Source organism: Trachemys scripta, chromosome 3 (genome assembly GCF_013100865.1).
Source record: "Trachemys scripta elegans isolate TJP31775 chromosome 3, CAS_Tse_1.0, whole genome shotgun sequence".
Taxonomy (NCBI): domain Eukaryota; kingdom Metazoa; phylum Chordata; order Testudines; family Emydidae; genus Trachemys; species Trachemys scripta.
Genome location: NC_048300.1, coordinates 125,588,484 through 125,607,965, shown reverse-complemented (window position 1 = coordinate 125,607,965; position 19,482 = coordinate 125,588,484). Strand labels below are relative to the sequence as shown.

Genomic DNA, 19,482 nt, shown 5'->3' with positions numbered 1-19,482 from the left:
GAGGTGCCGCAGGGGTGAGTCTGCTCTTCTACAGTAAAGAAGAAGCGGGCAGCATTTTCTCCTGCAAATGTAAACAAACTTGTTTGTCTTAATGATTGGCTGAATAAGAAGTAGGACTGAGTGGACTTGCAGAATCTAAAATTTTAGATTGCATTCAAAAAAAATTTTTGTACATAATTCTACATTTGTAAGTTCAACTTTCATGATAAAGAGATTGCACGACAGTACTTTTATTAGGTGAATTGAAAAATACTATTTTGTTTTTGACAGTGCAAACACTTGTAATAAAAAAGACTACTGTACATTTTTTATTCTGTGCTGTAATTGAATATATTTGAAAACATAAAAACATCAAAAATATTTAAATAAACGGTATTATTGTTTTAATTGTGCAATTAATTGCTTGACAGCCCTATTTTCTATTGGTCAGTAAATGGAATTTCAGCCACAAAGTTGTAAAAAGTAAATTTTGTTTGGCTTACCTGTAGCAAGCAAGCCTCGCAGGAAAATCATATGGAAATTCAAAGTGGTTGGAATAACCAATCCAACTGCAAAACAGATATTTGCCACATGAAAAACCAGATGATGAACCTCACTCCAGTTTTCACACGCAGTCTCATTGACAGGTACAAAGGTGGCATTTTTGAAGTCTGGTATAAAACCTAATGGGGTCATGGTGAATGAATTGATTTCTGTAGTATTCATCTTGAAGAATCCTGTAAAAATACAAAAAGAGGCATTAAGAGTAATGAGCACCAATACAATGGAAAAAACAATGATTTGTGTCATGGGACTTAGGGTTATATTCTCTCCTTCATGTGCATACATATTTCTCCTTAATATGAACAAAAATTCTACACATACTTCAAAGGTTAAACTAAGTCCCTACATACAGTTGCCAACTTTCTAATGGCACAAAACCGAACACCCTTGCCCTGCCCTTCTGGTAGGCCTCGCCCCTTCCCTTCTATGAGGCTCCATCCCCCCTCCCTCTGTCCCTCGCTCTCCCCCACCCTCACACACACTCATTTTCACCAGGCTTGGGCAGGGGGTTGAGGTGCAGGAAGGGGTGAGGACTCCAGTTGGGGATACGGGCTCTGGGGTGGGGCCATAAATGAGGGGTTCAGGGTGCAGAAGGGGGCTCTGGGATGGGGCAGGGGGTTGGGTTGTGGGAGGGGATGAGGGGTGCATGCTCTGGGCGGCGCTTATCTCAGGCGGCTCCAGAAGCAACCGGCATGTCCAGTTCCTAGGTTCAGGGGTGGCCAGGCAGCTCTACGCCCTGTCTCCGCACAGGTGCCACCCCTGTAGCTCCCATTGGTTCATGGTTCCTGGCCAATGGGAGCTGTGGATCCAGCACTTGAGGCGGGGGCAGCATGCAGAGTGCACATCTGCCTAGGAGCCTAGGGACATATTGCCACTTCCGAGGAGCCATGTAGGGAGCCTGCCAGCCACACCAACTTCACTTTTAACGGCCCAGTCACCAGTGCTGACCAGATCCTCCAGGGTCCCTTTTCCACCAGGCCTTACGATTGAAAACCAGACACCTGGCAACCCTCTCTCTACACATGAAAAACATTTTACAGTCACGTTTAGGTGAAAACTAAAAGCTTGAAGAAGAGTTAAGGTCAATATTTTGACAACCTGCACACATGATTTATTATCAGATACATGCCCAGTGACTTTCATAAGATGTGAGAGTACAGGGGTCCACTCATGCTAAGCAGCTTGCAGGATTGGCACAATAATGTTAACTTCTGCTGGTTGTTAAATGGACCTTAGGACCATCCAGGCATACTACTTCCACTCCCTCATAATCAGAAGATACATGTGCATACTAAGAGCAGTATATAGCTTTGGTATCTGTAAAATAGCAAAACTAAATACAAATTCAGAAGAATCTGTTATCATAATCTGTTAAAGAAAGCTTGACAAAAAAGCCAAAGAGGATTTATGTCTTTTAATTCTTCTTTATAATGTATAAAGCTGTCCTGAAAGGATTCTTTCTTTCAAAAGGAGGGAGGAGAACTGATATTTGTAAGGTTAAAAAAAAAAAAAAAAAAAAAAACCCACACACCACCAACCAAATACAAAGTCTGATCTTCTCCAGTTTTGTTGTCGATTCCCTGGAGATCAAAAATGTATGCCCAAAGCTCTCTCATTCCATACATGAGTGTTAGGGTGAAGATTAATAAAAACTATTTCCCTTCTCAGTTGATCAGGTTTCACTTGCTTGGGGTTTCTGATAACAAATGCTCTAGCTCTCCAGTCATCCATAGTGTCTTTCAGGAAAATTGGGCAGAAAAGAACTGACTTTTTAACGTAAAACAGACTCAGATTCCAAGACCAGAACAGACCCATTGTAGTCCTGTAATCTTACCTTCTGTGTAAGACAAGACATAGAAGTTCCCAGCACAAATTATCAGAACATATTTTAGAAAAACAACTAATCTTGATTTAAAAATTGCCAGTGATGGAGAATCCACCATGAATCTTGGTAAATTGTTCCCTTAGCTAATAACCTTCACAACAAAAAGAAGCAATAAAGTTGGTTTCCCTTAACCAATATTATTCCAAAACACAGTGAAATAACTCTGATTAAATAGGTAACTAAAAAGGAAGGTGGGAGATATTACCTTTTTTGAAACCTATTGCAGACAGTCTTTCCTCATCAAGATTGAGCACAACTTGATATACTTAATAAACAAAGATTCATTTTTCAATTGAAAAAAACAAAATGATTCATTTCATATTAAAAGTAAAGTAATCTTGTTTTTAGCTAAGTATTTAGGACCCCTACTGGTTGCAATATAAAAGGTTATATGGAGTTCTGTTTGATTCCCATTAATGAACTATCTTTGCATCAGAGAGTGAACACTCTTTTCCTTTACACATTATGGAGTATGCATTGTAACAAATCCTGTAGAGGCATTCCCTCTCTCTTTCACACATCCTCCTGTGACATTATACTCCGTATGAAAATATGCTTGTGAAAGGAATATAACATAACTAAGATGTACTTTAAGCAAGATTGGCCTTGTAAGGTATCATTGGAAAGGTTATGATTTACTGAATATGATTATCCTATTTGTATGCATGTATCATTTCTGTATCTGAAATTAGGAATATTGACTATATTTCAACTATGTTATTTTGGGTGATGCCCCCTGCTAACACTTCAGGCACAACAATGAAAAAGCTGGACAGTGCTGATGGCCCATCAGCAATAGCCAATGGACTGTAAAAGAGCTTAGTCTTCCTGTAAAGATGTGGATCAGCCTGTGACGAATGGTTATGGGGCCCTACAGAGGCATGTGACCATGTCACTGGATACTGGAACCCATCTTGAATTCTGTACTTTACCACGAGAAGCTGGGTCGGGGGTCAAAGTAGGAAACAAAGGACTCCCACTTTATGCAAATCCCATTGAAGGGTGCGGAGTGAGGTAATCCTGGTCATCAGTTCTCCCCTGCTATCCCACCCAAGATGACTGCTGGAAACAACCAAGACTGAACTGGGGGAAAGAACTGGACCCAGGCTGGAAGGGCATCTGGCCTATGAAGAAGATTATTAGAACCACATTTAGGGTGAGAACTTACATGTAACCAATTTATTTAGTGAAACTAGCTTAGTTTGTGTGCTGTTTTATTTTCTTAGTAATCTGCCTTGTTCTGTCTATTACCTCCTTGACTACTTAAAATACACCTGTTATAGTTAATACATTTATTTCTGGTTTACAATATAACCCAGTTTATGTGATTTCTAACTGGGGGGAGGGGGCGAGAAGTTGTGCATTGCCTCTTCCCTCAATGTGGAGGAGGGTAATTTCATACAATTTTGTGGGGGGGTGGACATCTGGGTGCTGTGGCAAGCCCCTTAAGCTGAGCCTTCTCAGAGCAGATCTCGGTCTCTGTGCAGCTGGGGGTGGCCCTGCCTCTGTTCTTGGCTGGAAGATGCCCAACAAGACCAGGTAAAAGGGTGCCCAGGCTGGCAGAATAGTCTGCCTCAGTGGCATCCCAGCATGCCAGGTGACATCTTGGGGGCAGGGGGGTCCAACCTGTCCCACCACCCACCCACACTTATACATTCATTACATCCCGTGTCTAGCCAGGTGCACATGTGGTGGGGACCCCTTCACAGGTGCCTAAATATGGATTTAGGAACCTAACTTCTGGCTCAGTTTTCCTTTTAAAATCTTGCTCTCTAATCCTCTAAAGTTCAAGTTGACTTATTACTGTCACACAAATATAGGAGCGCTACTGACAGATAGCAGAAGGCTGTACAACTTTTCTGATAAACAGACTTCTAAGTGCCTGCAGAAATAGATTTCCTCTATCTACAAAGTGACAGATTGTGTCACTGGGTCTTAAGCAAGACTGCCCACTAATTTCAACTGGAGATACTACTTAAACTAGGTATGCAATCTGGATATTTATCCATAGATAGTTACAGGAAAGAAATTGTTAAACATAATTCTGAAACTTATGTCTTTTCCTCTGGTCCTAGCTCAGATCCTTCAGTCCTAACTTGTTTATAACACAAACATGAAAAATTCTATTTCGGACCTTCAGTATTTCAAAATACCAAAAGTTCATAGTAAGTGGGAAGCTAAGGAATATAGGATCATGCTTCTAGTGCTTTAAATTCAGCTTACTTATAAGCAGGGATTCTAAAAATCCATTTGCCACAGGAAAAAAAAACACCGCTGAATTTGCCTTTTTTTAAAAAAACAGAGATGGGACTCGGGCCGTCAGCTCAGGGAGACAGGGTTCGGGCTGTCAGATTTCATTTTAATTGCAGAAAAATGTGGATTTATGTTTATAAGATAATTGTTTTTTTATCACAGAAAACTAGGATTCCAGCTTATAAGAAAGATTACTACAATAATGTAATTTGAAATATAACATGCTGTGTTAACAAACTGCAATAAAGATATATTCTTTACAAAAACCCCTCTAAAAACTGATCTTTAAATAGAAGTCATAAGATTTCATCTTCAGAAACTATTGTGTATTTGGAAAAAATGGATGGAATGTTGTCAACTTAAATCTGACAATGCATCATTTTACAAAATTTAAACTTTACAAAAACTTAATAAAATGTTTGATACATTTTTAAAATTCAAAATTAAAACAATTGCTTTACACACACACACACACACACACACACACACACACACTGTTTACAGCACTCAGAATCGGAGGTTGAAAACTCAATTTGTTTATAATTAAACCAACGTCATTGTTTTTCTACTGTCAGAGCTAAGAGAAAAGCAAGTAGTAAATAAACATGAAAGTAAATTGGATTTTTATGCTTAAATTGACAATGTCTCACTATATCTACTACAAGATGCTATAATCAACAAGGAAATCTGTTGACGTGTTGTCTGTCAAGTGGTCAGAATATTAACACCAATATTAAACCGACAAGAGTGAAGATACTTTGAATTAAATACGTTACACAAATATGTTAAAGGGATGAATCTTTAAAGTTATTTAGGCAGCAAGAGATGCAGATAATGAGATTTTCAGAAATGCCCAGGGGCTAGACCCACAACAGGGATTTAGGCATTGCAATGCAGAGTATATGACTTTTAGGTGCCCTGCCACTTAGCGGACTCTATAACTGTGAGTTAGGTGCCTAGGCTCCCTATACAATGTCTGGGGAAAGTTAGGTGCCTAAGAACAGGAGTCACAAAAACCAACACTCTGAGCAGGAGCTGCTTTAAACTACTTGTTGGAAATGCTATGACGGGTATGGACTCCCCCTGTCCCTCTAATGGACATAGGCGCCTAAATCTAGGCTGGATGGAGGCACCTCCTTCTGCTCAGGATTCACACCCATGAACTCTCCCCTGGAGTGAGATGCCTAAGCTCCTTCTCAGCAGAAGGATGTCTGCTATTGCCACCATCACTACCACCCTTATACGCAATAACCCAGTAGTTAGTGAATTTACCCAGGCCCAAATCCCACCTCTGCCTTATTTGAATCAGGGATTTAAGCCCAGGTCTCCCACTCTCCAGGTGAGTGCCCTGCCCTACCACTGGGCTACTGGATACAAGGGTGGTAGTTTTGTGCAAGGCCTGATCCAATAGCACGCTTACCAGATAGGCTGGGAACACTGGGTCTGGGGATTCTGCTGGGGCTTAGGGCACAAATCAGGTACTGGGCATCAGGGATTAGGTGGCTTTAAATATGCCCACTGACAGATATTTAGGTGACTAGGGAATTTTATTGGTGGAAACTTATGTACCTAGGGACTTTAGGAGCCTACAGGGTTAGGTGGGAGCTGAGTGGAGAATTCATGGATCTAAATTTTGGACTTAGGCACGTGAAGTGGATGATAAATCCCCAAAGGGCTATAGGTGGCTAGTCCCCAGCCCCTAACTGCTACTGAAATCAATCTTATCTGACTCTTTAGGTACCTAAATGCCTTTTAAAAATCTGGTCCTGCAACTGTATCCATACAGATGGATCTAATTACAGGATTGGGCCGCATTGTTTTTTTAATCTAGCTCTAGAACTTTTCTTTAGTCTACTTTGCTATGGTCCTGCAGCACAAAAAGCTGGCAACAGAGCCGTGACTGTAACTATTAATTTTGAGAGCTGAAAACAGACCACTAGTGCTATTCTAATTAGATGCGTTGTAGTTTAGTTTCCCAATTTTCTTTTACTACTGAAATAGGATTAAAGGGAAAAACAGAGGCATGTGAAGAAAACATGTATTTGGACATGCTATGCAAATGAAGCCCTGCACCCCTTTAGAATAAAATGTCTCTATACTGCAATATTTGTTAGCCTTGGGCTGTGTAATATTCTTAATACAAATTAACGTTCAGTCTATGTATTAAGAAAATGCATCAATGTTAAGTGAAATTCTTAATATGTGCTCACAGTATCAACAGTCATAAGGGTAATGATGCGTGCCGAGAATGGTGTTAACTGCAGATACAAATTTGTGTTATGGTTACATAACACAGAGATGCATGGAAAAGATCTGTTAAGGGAAACATCTATAACTGTCACTTTCTAATCCTCAATGTCTCTCAAAATAACAGAAGCTTAATTTTAATTCACAATATGGAAAAAACTATAAATATGTGTCTTAAATCAGAGCCAATAAAATCAAGATATTGAACATTTGCATTAATAATAATAAAATAATGTTCTTTCTAAAGCACCCCTCCTAACAAGGCACTCAGGGTGCTGCTCAACAATTGTGCACATGCACACTTCTCCCCCACCCCCCCACCCAGCAGCCAAATAACCCTTTAAGATTAGGGTTATCTAAAAGGAAAAAGCAGGGAGGGAGAAGTGATGCTCCCTTTACCACCTATTCAAACCTATATATTTAGGGAAAATAGCTTAAGGTTGTTTAAAAGTGGGAAGGGATGAAGGGACTCATTTCAAGGATGAGTGTGTTCCACAATTTTAGGACCACTACAGCAAAGGCAGGGTAGCTTGCCAATCAAAAACACTATGGTGGAATCTCTAAAAGTTGAGTGGTGTCCAAACATACTAAATATTATCAGATTATGATGACTTTTCCTAGGATGTTTAGTATGCTAAATTTTAATGCAAAGCTATTGTAAAAGAGTGGCAACCCCCTAAAACATGGAAATACTGACACAATCTTAAAAAGTGTTCTAGTGCTACAGAACTACACAAGTGTTTTGAGTACGTCTATTTGAACCAATCCTACACCAAACGAATTTAAACAAGCTTCTATTGGGAAAAAGAAAACGTGTTCTGAAGACGCTCATCAAATGTTGACTAAATCCTGCAACCTCATGTGTTGTTTATTATACTTCCATTTGAATACTGCAGTCTTTGCTTGCCTCTCTTGGCTTTAAATACAATTTGTTTTAAAGCCATTTCGGTAAGAGCTGTCTTACCAAGAGCTACAACTTGCCCCAGGGAAAAAAAAAAAAAAAACATTTCTCATTTTTTTGAAGCTCTCACGTGACATTAACTATTTTTCTTATTTGCCTTAAAAATCACCATCTAGCTAAATTTAACGATCATTTTACTAAACAGAAATTCTTTCCGAAAAAGAGAGACGTTTATGAGAACAGGACAGTCGGGGAGGGTTGCAGAGCTGCATTTAAATTCTCTGGTTTGATTTGAAAATCCTCGAGTCTATGTACGCCTACAAGACTATTTCTCACGCTAACATCGTAACTTTATGTGCCGTTTCAACCGCGCCCGATACAACTGATGGTCCATTTGCGAGATTGGGATGGGGAGGCTCTAGCAGAGTGGGGCTCTTATATTTATTGGGACTTCTGCACTGGGCACTGTTTCCAAGAGAAGCGGAGTGAGGGAAAAAGCAAGAAAGCGGATCGCTCAGGTTCCCGACCCGCTGCTTCGGGGCCAGGACGCCGCCGCTGCGGGCGGGGTGGGGGTGCTGGGAGCGCAGCCCGCCCGGGCAGTGCAGCGCTCAGCTCAGCCCGGCTCTCCCCGCGGCGGGACCCCGCAGCTGGCAGGGGCTCGGGTCGGGGGACCAGGCGAGGCGGGCGGTGACCTCGGGAGCCGCATCCCCCCCCCCGACACAACCCCGCTCTGGCTGGCTCGGGGGCCGTGGGGGGCGGGGGGCACATGGGGGGTTAAAGAGCTGGGGCGCGGGGCCGCCAGTATCCGGGCGGGGCCGCTGGGAGCGAAGGGCCGGGCGGGGGCTGCACCCAGCTGGGGCTGGCCCGGGCGCGTCTCCCCGGGGAAGTTTCTCCCGGGCGCTCTGGGGAAGCGGCACCTCCAGCTCCGATTTCAGCCGCTGCCCGGGGACGCCCCATAGCAGCTGCCCCGCTCCCTTACCTGGCCCCGAGCAGGGTCCCCGGGGCGCTGCTGCTGGGACTCGGTAGCTGCTCCCTTCACCGGCTTCCACCCGCGGCCGCTGGGACTAAAATAGGCAGGACGCTGCCAGGGGCAGGCAGCGAGCGGCCGCAGCGCGCAGGCGCTTCCCACGGGCACCAGCCGCTGCCCGGCGGCGGAGACACTGAACAGCTGCGGGAGCGGGGTAAGACCGGCCGAGGGCGGCGAGCAGACGGGGCCCGCCAGGGGGCGCTGTCGCGGGGCTGCTCGCCACGGCGGCTCAGCGCCTGGGTGCAAAGGGGCAGAGAACGGTCTCGGCTCAGCCCCAGGCGAAGGCAGGGCAAGTACCAGCGCTGCCCGCCCAGGGGTGAGGGGTTTGCTGTGCTGCCCCCCCCCCCTCCACAAGGGGCCCCAGATACTGACTACATACCCCAAGGCTCACAGCCCTATGGGACTAGAACAACAACCCTTCTAGCTCTAGACCGACTGCACCCCCAAGGCAGGGGGGCTGGAACTAGGGGAGCTGGGGGTGAGACATCAACCTGGCTTAAAGTGGCTGACTCACTATAAAAGCAATTTTCCCTCTCTTGGTATGGACACCTCCTCATCAATTATCTGGAGTGGACCACATCCACTCTGACTGAATTGGCCCTGTCAACACTGGTTCTCCACTTGTAAGGTAACTCCCTTCTCTTCCTGTGGTAGTAGATTTATGCCTGCATCTGTAATTTTCACTCCATGCATCTGAAGAAGTGGAGGGGTTTCTACTCACAAAAGCTTATGCCCAAATACATCTGTTAGTCTTTAGGGTGCCACCAGACTCCTCATTGTTTTTATCATATACAGAGTTTACAGTTTGGTTTAATAGCTTTCAGCACCCCCACTGTATACGTTCTTCCACCCACTGCCCCAAGACCTCCCCCCCACACACACACACACAACAGTACAGAGCTGTGTAGAACTGGGCTTGGCAGGATTCCATGGTCCTTTTTTATGACTTCCATTTATTTTCAAGTATTTTTTTCTAATGTTTATTGATTTTAATTTTTTACAGTTGTGAGAACTTATGGGGGGGTGTCAAACAATGGAGGGGGGTCAGCTAGTAATTGTTTAATAACAGGAGACGGTTAAGAGTCAAAAAGCTAAAGCTTTATAAGCATCAAAACACAAAAGGTCAACATCACATGACAAAATACACAAAGTAAATAGTAAATCAAATTCTAAATAAGTTCTAAGCTGCATTTTTCTCATTTTGCCTATCTTGTAAATTGCAAGTATTATCCACAGAAAATATGTTTCTGTAGTTTGTGGGTATGCGGTGAAATTAGAGAGACAAAGTGGGTGAGGTCATATATTTTATTGGACCAACTTCTCTTGGTGAGAAAGCTTGTCTCTCTCACCAAGAGAAGTTGGTCCAGTAAAAGACATGACCTCACCCCCCCTTGTCTCTCGAATATCCTGGGGCCAACTGGACTATAACAACACTGCATAAAGTGAAATTGACATTTATCAATAAAAATCTATCCTGCCAAGTCTCTCAATATATAACAATCTCTTTTAGCTATACGGTATAGACAACAGTCTCCCCAGCTAACTAGAAAGCATTCTCTAAAACTGGCCTTGTCTAGTCTAGAAAAGTGCACCAGTTTAACTAAATTGATTTAAAACCGAACTAGTTAAACCAGTGTGAAGCCTTAATATAGGCACATTTAAATTGGTTTAACCCTTGTTTATGTTTATTACAAAATTTTTTGCGAGTGCTAGCTAAACTGCTATAGGAAAGGACTAAAGCAGTGTAAGTGTGCCTATTTCAGGGGGTTGTGCATGTTTAGCCAGATTAATTTAGTTGAATTGGTGCACTTTTCTAGTACAGAGTCTGTATAGCTGCCTAGTGATATATAACCTCTCTTGCATATCTCTTTAGCTATAAAAGTCTGTGTAGCTCTCTAGCAAATAGTTTCTTAAATTCTCTAGTTCAGGGGTGGGCAAACTACAACCCGCGGGCCGGATCTGGCCCATCGGGGCTTTGGGTCTGGCCCGTGGGATTGCCACCACTATGGTGCCACAGGCCCCCCACCACTCCTGGAAGCAGCCGGTACCACATCCCTGCAGCCCCTAGAGTAGGAGAGGGGCAGAGGGCTCCATGCACTGCCCTTGTCTGCAGGCACCGCCCCCCGCAGCTCCCATTGGCTGTGAAAAGGGAAGCATGGCCAATGGGAGCTTTGGGGGAGGTACCTACAGGCAAGGGCAGTGCACGAAGCTCTCTGCCCTTTCACCCCCTCTCCCCCGCAAGGGGCCGTAGGGACGTAGTGCCGGCCGCTTCTGGGAGCGGCACAGCGCGGGGTCAGGGCAGGCAGGGAGCCTGCCTTAGCCCCGCTTCGCACCGCTGCCACTCCGGAACCACTCCAGGAAAGCAGCACTGGGCTGGAGCCCACACCCCAACCCCCTGTCACACCCCTTCTGCACCCCAATCCCATGCCCTGAGCCCCCTGCCACACCCCACACCCTTTCTGCACCCAACCTCCTGCCCTGAGCCCCCTCGTACAGCTCGCACTCCTCCTGTGCCCCAACCCCTTGCCCTGAACTTCTGCCTGCATACCACACCCCGCACTCCCTCCCGCACTCCAAAACCCTGCCCCAGTCCTACATTCATGGTCCTGCACGCAATTTCCCCACCTCAGGCCAAAAAATTTGCCCACCCCTGCTCTAGCTGATAGTCTCTACAACTAGTGGTCTATGGCAGAAAATGTGGCCTCAGAGTTAAAACAAATGATTTGGTTCTGTTCTTACCTTTGCTGACCTGCTTTGTAACCTTTGGCAGAGTCATCTAAAGCCTTTGTTTCTTGGTTTCCTCATATGTATAGGAAATAATAGTATGTACGTATTTATATTACCAGTAGTTCCTGGAAGTCCCAACTGAGATCTGTGTCCCATTGTTCTAGACTGTGCAGTCACTGCTGCAAAAAACTTATGTAACTTTAGCACCCTCGTGGCCAAGATGGAATCTGCTCTGCAGGTTTCAGAGTAGCAGCCATGTTAGTCTGTATCCGCAAAAAGAACAGGAGTACTGGTGGCACCTTAGAGACTAACACATTTATTAGTTAAAACATATATATTCCACTCTATATGCATCCGAAGAAGTGGGCTGTAGTCCACGAAAGCTTATGCTCTAATAAATTTGTTAGTCTCTAAGGTGCCACAAGTACTCCTGTTCTTTCTGCTCTGCAGGCAGCTCTGGCCAAGAGAAGGCGTGCACAGGAACGCAGCAGAGAACGTCGATTCCAGCCCAGGGGCCCCGTTCCCCTCCATAGTGAATGCACACACACAAAGGTACAATGAACATAGGAAAGGAAAATATTTATTAACAGAGGGATGAAAGGAGAAAAGCAGTAGGGGGAAATATAAACGGAGTGGTAAAACGGGGTTGCATTCAACTCAAGGCCCCACGGGCCCAGTGGTAGCACAGTCTGGAAGGGCAGACACCGAGCAATGTGTCTGCACACAGAGTTCAGGAGTCCTGAGCAAAGTTCCAGTCCAGTGGTGAGTCTTGGATGCTCCTGGTCATCTTTGGCACCAGTAAACTTTCCACAACAAACCTCTCCAGTGCCCTCTTCTGCGGCTCTCTGCAAAGCCATAGAGAGCGACAACCTCCCCACTTAACTAGCTCATAGCCTCCTTCCTTATTCCCAATGCAGAGTCACAAGCCACAGTACGCATGGCCCCATACAGCTCTGGGCAGCAGTGATACTGGGTCCAGCTCTGATTTGTCCTTCTCGGGCAATTCCTCTCTGGCACAGTGCTCCTCCTGGTTCCTGTCCTGGGGTGTCTGCGATCAGCTGCTCTGTACCTCCCAGGCTTCAGGCAGGTTTTTGGCGGTGAGGACCTGCTTGCTGCAGTTGCTCTCCTCCCCCTTCTTCCCCCCCCCCCTTTCCACCAATAGCACTAACTCCTTCTGGAACAATCAGTACTCCCCCAGCTCAGGAAAAACATTTAAAGGGCCCATGCTCTCTAAACCCCAAAGGGGTTACACTTACAATTGAAACAGACAAGACAGACAATGAGTGGAGGGTGGAAACAAAGGCAAGAAGAAATGAAGTCTCTTGAAAAGGTCACACAGCAAGTTAGTGGCAGATCTGGGGACAGAACCAAGATCTCTTGACTCGCAGTCCAGTACACCTAGTTACAGGGCTGTTGAGGAGCATATTCATGTGTATAAAACACAATATAAAGTAATTTCCCAAAATTTATTTGGGACATAAATTATATTGCTGTTCTATATAAGAGGCTGTAATGGAGCCCAGGGCCAGCTCTAGGCACCAGCAAAGCAAGCAGATGCTTGGGGCAGCACATTTGCAAGGGCAGCATTCGGGCCATGCTTTTTTTTTTTTGCTTGGGGGCCAGCTGTAGAGCCCCATAACACTCACTCCCTCACCTCTCACAATGCTGCAGAAGCAGAGAACCCACAGGACCCTGGGAGCTGTAGTTCCTTGGCTAGCTCCCTGCCTACAGAGCCAGCCCCGGAGCAGGGAAAGAATTACATTTCCTAGCAATCCCTTGGCAGCTATCAACAGGAAAGGGATGGGGATGGAGTGAGGCAGGTGAGCCTTGTTGCAGCTTGCTGTGAGTCGAGAGCTGGCTGCTAGAAGGGGGTGGCACTGTGAACGGGGAACAAGTGTGCCCAAGGAGTAGAAGACTTTGGCTCAGATATCCCCTTCAGAAGACTTCCCCAGACTGGATTAGGGATACTGGTGTGACCTCACCTTGCAGCTCCCAAAGAAAGAATTGGGTGGACTAAATGGACAGTGCACCTCTCTATCTGAAGCCTAGCAAGGGAGGTACGAGGATCCTACTAGAATTTAAAATGAAAAATAAGGGAGGGAAGGCTCTGCTGGAGGACCTGGGCAGCTTTAGAGACAGTACCAGGCACTTAGGAGGATTTCCACTTCTGAGCCATGGAAGCAGAAATTGACTCTTTCTTTCCTGATTTAGCTAATATTCAGAAAGGGAATCTAGCACCTGCCTTCCAGATTTGAACACCTCAAAATTCAGGAGTGCTCAAGCTCATTTTGGGCAGCTGTTACTTCATTTCTCCCAAATCAAATATACTGATCCACTGTAACTTGCTGTAGAAAAAGTAGGATAAAAATTGAGCAAGAAATGCTTCCCAGTGGTGTTTAGGACTGGAATTGCTATTTTCAACAGCCATTGCCTTTTTTTTTTTTTTTAGTTTTATTTGTTTAAAAGGAAGACAGTGACATTGCATTGGCAAATTCCCCATAGAAACAAAGAGTGGAACAAAAGAATAATAAAGGCACCTCAACTTTTCCTCATTTATGTAGGACAGTCTTATAATATGCATCCAGATATCCTCCAATCACACAAGCTGAAAATTGTTCCACTTTACTGCAGTTCTGTAACCATATGGGAACCAATCCTGTCTATGTTCTGTGCACATCCAAAATTCCTGCTGAATGACCCGCCCTGGGAGCAAGTTACCAGTGACCCAAAGCTGGGACAGCAGGAGGGTGCAGGTTGGGGCGGGAGAGCCCAGGGCTGGGGCGGCAGGGGGTGTGGGTGTGGGGAGGGCACTGGTTGGGGGGAAACGGGTGAGCCCAGCACTGAGGTGGCAGTGGGTGTGGGGGGGGGGGCAGAGCTGGGGTGGGGGGCAGCCAAAACATTTTTTGCTTGGGGCAGCAAAAAACCTAGAGCCAGCCCTGATGGAGCCAATCCTGCAGTTATTTTGGGGCAAAATTCCCATTAAAGTGAATGGGCAATTTGCAAGCGGAGTTGCTGCAACACTGGACACTAAATGTTTTATACAGGCACACAATAATGTATCACAGCAGCAACATTTGTAAATGTAACCAGGGTTTCCTCCAGTTTTAAGCAAGAATGGTCAGGACAAGGTAGGAAGGGAGCAGTCATTGAGTGGTGTTGTTATGTGTAATATATCCAGGAAACATCTATTTACTATTTGGATTTATCAAAAAGCATCCTGTAGGTATTATTTATTATTAGAAGGAAATTTGTCTGGGAAAAGATTGCAGGGGAGTGAAAAATAATACTGCAACCTTTGAAGGGTTGGAGGAACTATGCTAATTGTAAAAGCATGCACTGAGATGCAATTTGATCTTTCCTCAAAAAGTGGAATAGAGAAATTGCCAAACCACATACATTGTAACATATCAAAAAGTGGCTACTAGGAGTCTGAAGGAATGGTATCTTCTGTGCACTAGAAAATGACCACTTGTGCTTCTGTAATCATGTTCTGCATAGGAGACATAAAACACTCTGTAATAGATTCAGGATCCTGCTGTTTTCCAAAGCCTGATTGATGCAAAGTAAGGGTCAGGGGTTGGATTTTAATCTCAAAGATTAACAGGTCCAATAGCTGTGATAATAGTATGATAGAACAGTGGTTCTCAACCAGGGGTCCGGGGCCTCTAGGAGGTCACAAGCAGGTTTCAAGGGGTCCGCCAAGCAGGGTGAGAATTAGACTTGATGGGGCCCAGGGCAGAAAGCCAAAACCCCATTGTCTGGGGCTGAAACCTGGGGTCCTGAGCCCCACCACCCGGGGCTAAAGCTGAAGCCTGAACAATGTAGCTTTGTGGGGCCCCCTGTGGCATGGGGCCCCAGGCAACTGTGGCGTCGGGCCCCTAACACTGGCCCTGGCTCTTGTATGCCAAAAAGCAGTTGTTGTGGCACTGGCAGGCCGTGGGGGGGGGGGAAAGGGGGGCTCACAAAGGAAAAAGGTTGAGAACCCCTGTGACAGTACATAGATTAGATAGATATGTAATCTGAAGGGTTCACAGTGTCATGGGGCTATGAGGGCAGGGGAAGGTTGTTTTGTATTAGAGCTGTGCAAACTAATCACAGCAGACAATTTATTCAATTAACTAAGCCCCTTTCTCTGTTTATGAATTATCTGTGAACCATCTGATTTTTACAGATTTGTTCATTATTTGAAATTGTTCAAGGAATGATTTATGTGAACATTTTCCAGCCTATGGATTGCTTATAAATTAATTTCTGCAACTATTGCTTCAAGTTTTTGCTATTCGTTCTCAACAATTGGTCATCTAAATCACATGGTTGCAAGGCTAGCTCAAGAAAAAAGACAGTTACCTTTTTCCATAACTGGTGTTCTTCGAGATGTGTTGCTCATGTCCATTGCATATTAGGTGTGTGTGTGTGCTCACCACATGCACTGGTGCCAGAAGATTTTCCCTTAGCGGTATCCGTAGGGGACTGACTCTGGCGCCCTCTGGAGTGGCACCCACATGGCATGGTATAAGGGGCGCCGCCGGCTCCCCCCACCCTCAGTTTCTTATTGCTGGGAACTCTGACAGTGGGGAAGGAGGGCGGGTCATGGAATGGACATGAGCAACATCTCGAAGAACACCAGTTACAGAAAAAGGTAACTGTCTTTTCTTCTTTGAGTGCTTGCTCATGTCCATTCCGTATTAGGTGACTCCCAAACAGTATCAACGGAGGCGGGTAGGAGTTCACGGATGTGTAGATTGCAACATAGCTCTGCCGAACCCAGCGTCGTCTCTGGCCTGCCGAGTGATGAAATAATGCACCATGAATGTGTGAAGAGAGGACCATGTCGCGGCTCTACAGATGTCCTGGATAGGGATGTGTGCCAGGAAGCCTGCCGAGGACACCTGAGCACTAGTCGAGTGGGCTCTGACAATCAGCAACGGTGGGACTCCCACTAGATCGTAACAGGTCTTTATGCAAGAGGTGATTCAGTTGGAAATCCTCTGCAAGGACACCATAAAGCTCTTCATCCTATCCGCTGTGGCGATGAAGAGCTAAGTTGATTTACGGAAAGGCTTGGTACACTCTTGGTAAAAAGCCAAGGCCCTTCGGATGTCCAGTGCATGAAGATGCCTCTCTTCACTGGTCTTGTGCATTTTGAGACAGCACCAGGATAAAGATGTCCTAGTTCATATGAAACGTTGATAACACCTTCAGCAGGAAGGCCAGGTGAGGCCTCAGCTGAACCTTGTCTTTGTAGAAGACTGTATACGGCAGTTCTGAGGTTAAGGCTTTAATCTGGTGTCACCGTCACCAGGAAAGCAACCTTCCATGACAGGTGGGAAAGGGAGCGGGAGCCCAACGGCTCAAAGGGTGGGCCAGTGAGCCTAGAGAGGACCAAGTTAAAATCCCACTGTGGGACAGGGGTTCGAACCTGCGGGAAGAACCTCTTGAGGCCTCTCAAGAATCTGACCGTCATGTCATGAGCAAACACCATCTGACCCTGCATCAGTGGTTTAATGGTAAAACATAGTAGTCAAGGAAAACCAAGAAATGGTAGGTAAATTGTATAATGGCCGACAGGGGTCAGGCTGGAGACTCTTGCCTATATGCTCGGGGTCTTACTGATCGCCATATTTGGGGTCGGGAAGGAATTTTCCTCCAGGGCAGATTGGCTGAGCCTCTGGAGGTTTTTCGCCTTCCTCCGCAGCATGGGGCAGGGATCTCTAGCAGGAGGGTTTCTGCCAATTGAAGTCACCTAAAACAGGATTGGGGACTTCAACAGCAGAGTCCAGGGAAGGGGTAGGGACGGTTTTATGGCCTGCAGCATGCAGGGGGTCAGACCAGATGATCATAATGGTCCCTTCTGACCTTAAAGTCTATGAGTCTATGAGTCTATGAGTGGGTGAAAAGCGGAGATGGCTGCGAGAAGCACTCTAATGGAAGAGTGTGCCAGGCCCAGGTTCCTCAGATGAATCAGGTAGTCTAAGAGCAGAAAAGGAAGAGCGGGAGGGAGAGATTCATGCTCTGACTCTCAACAGGAAAACCTTGTCCACTTGACGAGGTAAGTCAGTCTGGTTGAGGGCTTTGTACTCCCCAGGAGGACCAGTTGGACCTCATCTGAGCAGGTCTGCTCCTCTGGGTTCAGCCACACAGCAACCACACCAAGAGGTGGAGGCACTAGATTGGGGTGCAAGAGCCGAACATGGTCCTGTGACAGCAGGTCTGATTGGTTGGGCAGGGGCCAGGGAAGGGCCGCTGCCAGATTCATGGGCGTGCCGAACCAGTGCTGGTGAGGCTATGCCGGGGCAATCATCATAACCTGTGCCTCGTCTCTCTTGATCTTTGCCAGGGCCCTGCTGATGTGTGGAATGAGAGGGAACACGTACATCAGGCTTCCTGACCATGACAGGAGGAAGGCATCAGAGAGGGCGTACTTTCCCAGACCTTGCTGAGAAAACCCGTGGCATTTCCTGTTTTGTCTGGTGGCGAATAGGTCCAGCTGGGGAGCTCCCCACCTCTGGAAGATCATACAGGCTACCTCTGGGTGGAGTGACCACTGATGGTGAGAGGAGAAGTCCTTGCTGAGGTGATCCCCTAGTGTGTTCTTGACACCAGGGAGGTGACAAGTTTCCAGATGGATTTCTTGGCTGATGCAGAAGTCCCAGAGACGGAGTGCCTCGTGGCAGAGAGTTGACGAGCAAGCTCTCCCTTTCCTGTTGATGTAGAACATCGAGGCTGTGTTGTCTATCAGTACTCTCCTCACCGCCTTGCCCAACTGGTGAGGTAGGAAGATGCCGCATGCCAAGCAGACTGCCCTGAGTTCTTTGACATTTATGTGTAACGTCATTTCTTTTGGGATCACATACCCTGGGTCTGGAGATCGCCAAAGTGTGCATCCCAGCCGAGGTCCGAGGCGTCCGATACCAACTCAATGGAGTGAGGTGGGGTGTTGAACGGAACTACCTCTAGGACTGTCCTGCGATCGGTCCACCATCGCAGTGAGGTAAGTATTGTCAGGGGGATGGTAACAATATTTTCTAGGTGATCCCTGGACTGGGAATAGACCGTCATCAGCCATTGCTGCAGGGGCCACATCCGGAGCCCTGGCATGGCGGACAGCATATGTGCACGCTGCCATGTAGCCTACCAGGCGCAGACAAACCCTGTAGTCAGGGGGAACGCAGAAACTTCCATGATGAGGTCCACCAATGTCTGGAACCTTTCTAGTGGCAGGAACGCTCTGGTGCAAGTCAAGTCGAGCACCACTCTGATGAACTCTATCCTCCGCACCGGAACAAACGTAGACTTTTTGTCGTTTACCAGAAGGCCCAGGGAGCAGCACACGGCTTGCAGCACCGCAACATCCTTTTGGATTTGAGACCTAGAGTTGCCTTTGACCAGCCAGTCATTGAGGTATGAGTAGATCTGGATTCCCCGATGCCTGAGGTAAGCAGCCACCACCACCATGTACTTGATAAACACCCTCGGTGCGGTCACCAGGCTAAATGGGAGGACCGCAAACTGGTAATGGTTGTGTCCCATCGTAAATTGGAGGAAGCGTCTGTGTCCTTGAAAGATCGCTATGTGGAAGTATGCGTCCTTCAAGTCGAGGGCGGTATACCAGTCTCCTGGATCCAGGGAAGGGATGATAGAGACCAGGGAGACCATGTGGAACTTCAATTTCTTTAGGTCTCTCAGGTCCAGAATAGGACGTAGACCACCCCTGGCCTGTGGGATTAAAAAGTATCGGGAATAAAACCCTTGTTCCTGTACTCGAGAGGAATCTCCTCCACCACACCCAGCCGCAGTAATCCTTAAACCTCCTGTGCGAGGAGACTGAAGAGGGACGGGGTAGGAGGAGTTGGAGGGGGGGTATAAAGAAACTGGAGGGTATAGCCCTGTGCCACCAGG

The 19,482-nt window shown here is 46.3% G+C and overlaps 1 protein-coding gene and 1 long non-coding RNA gene across 3 annotated transcripts in view; one reads left to right on the top strand and one right to left on the bottom strand.

The window, feature by feature from the left end:
• Positions 1–8,942, bottom strand: part of BVES (blood vessel epicardial substance) — a 50,903-nt gene extending 41,961 nt beyond the window's left edge. Inside the window, exons 1-2 of one of the 2 annotated variants that reach the window (XM_034765963.1) lie at positions 8,809–8,942; positions 483–716 (exon numbers count right to left, since the gene is read on the bottom strand). In XM_034765963.1, coding sequence (XP_034621854.1) covers positions 483–705 — 223 coding nt within the window. In that variant the 5' untranslated portion in view covers positions 706–716; positions 8,809–8,942. The remainder of the gene's footprint in view (positions 1–482; positions 717–8,808) is intronic. The other variant, XM_034765962.1, reaches the window with a different exon arrangement.
• On the top strand, positions 8,923–17,082 carry LOC117875069. The gene is made up of 3 exons (XR_004645175.1): positions 8,923–9,010; positions 12,034–12,135; positions 16,273–17,082. It is a non-coding gene; the product is annotated as an uncharacterized LOC117875069 (long non-coding RNA).
• Positions 17,083–19,482: the final 2,400 nt, after the last annotated feature.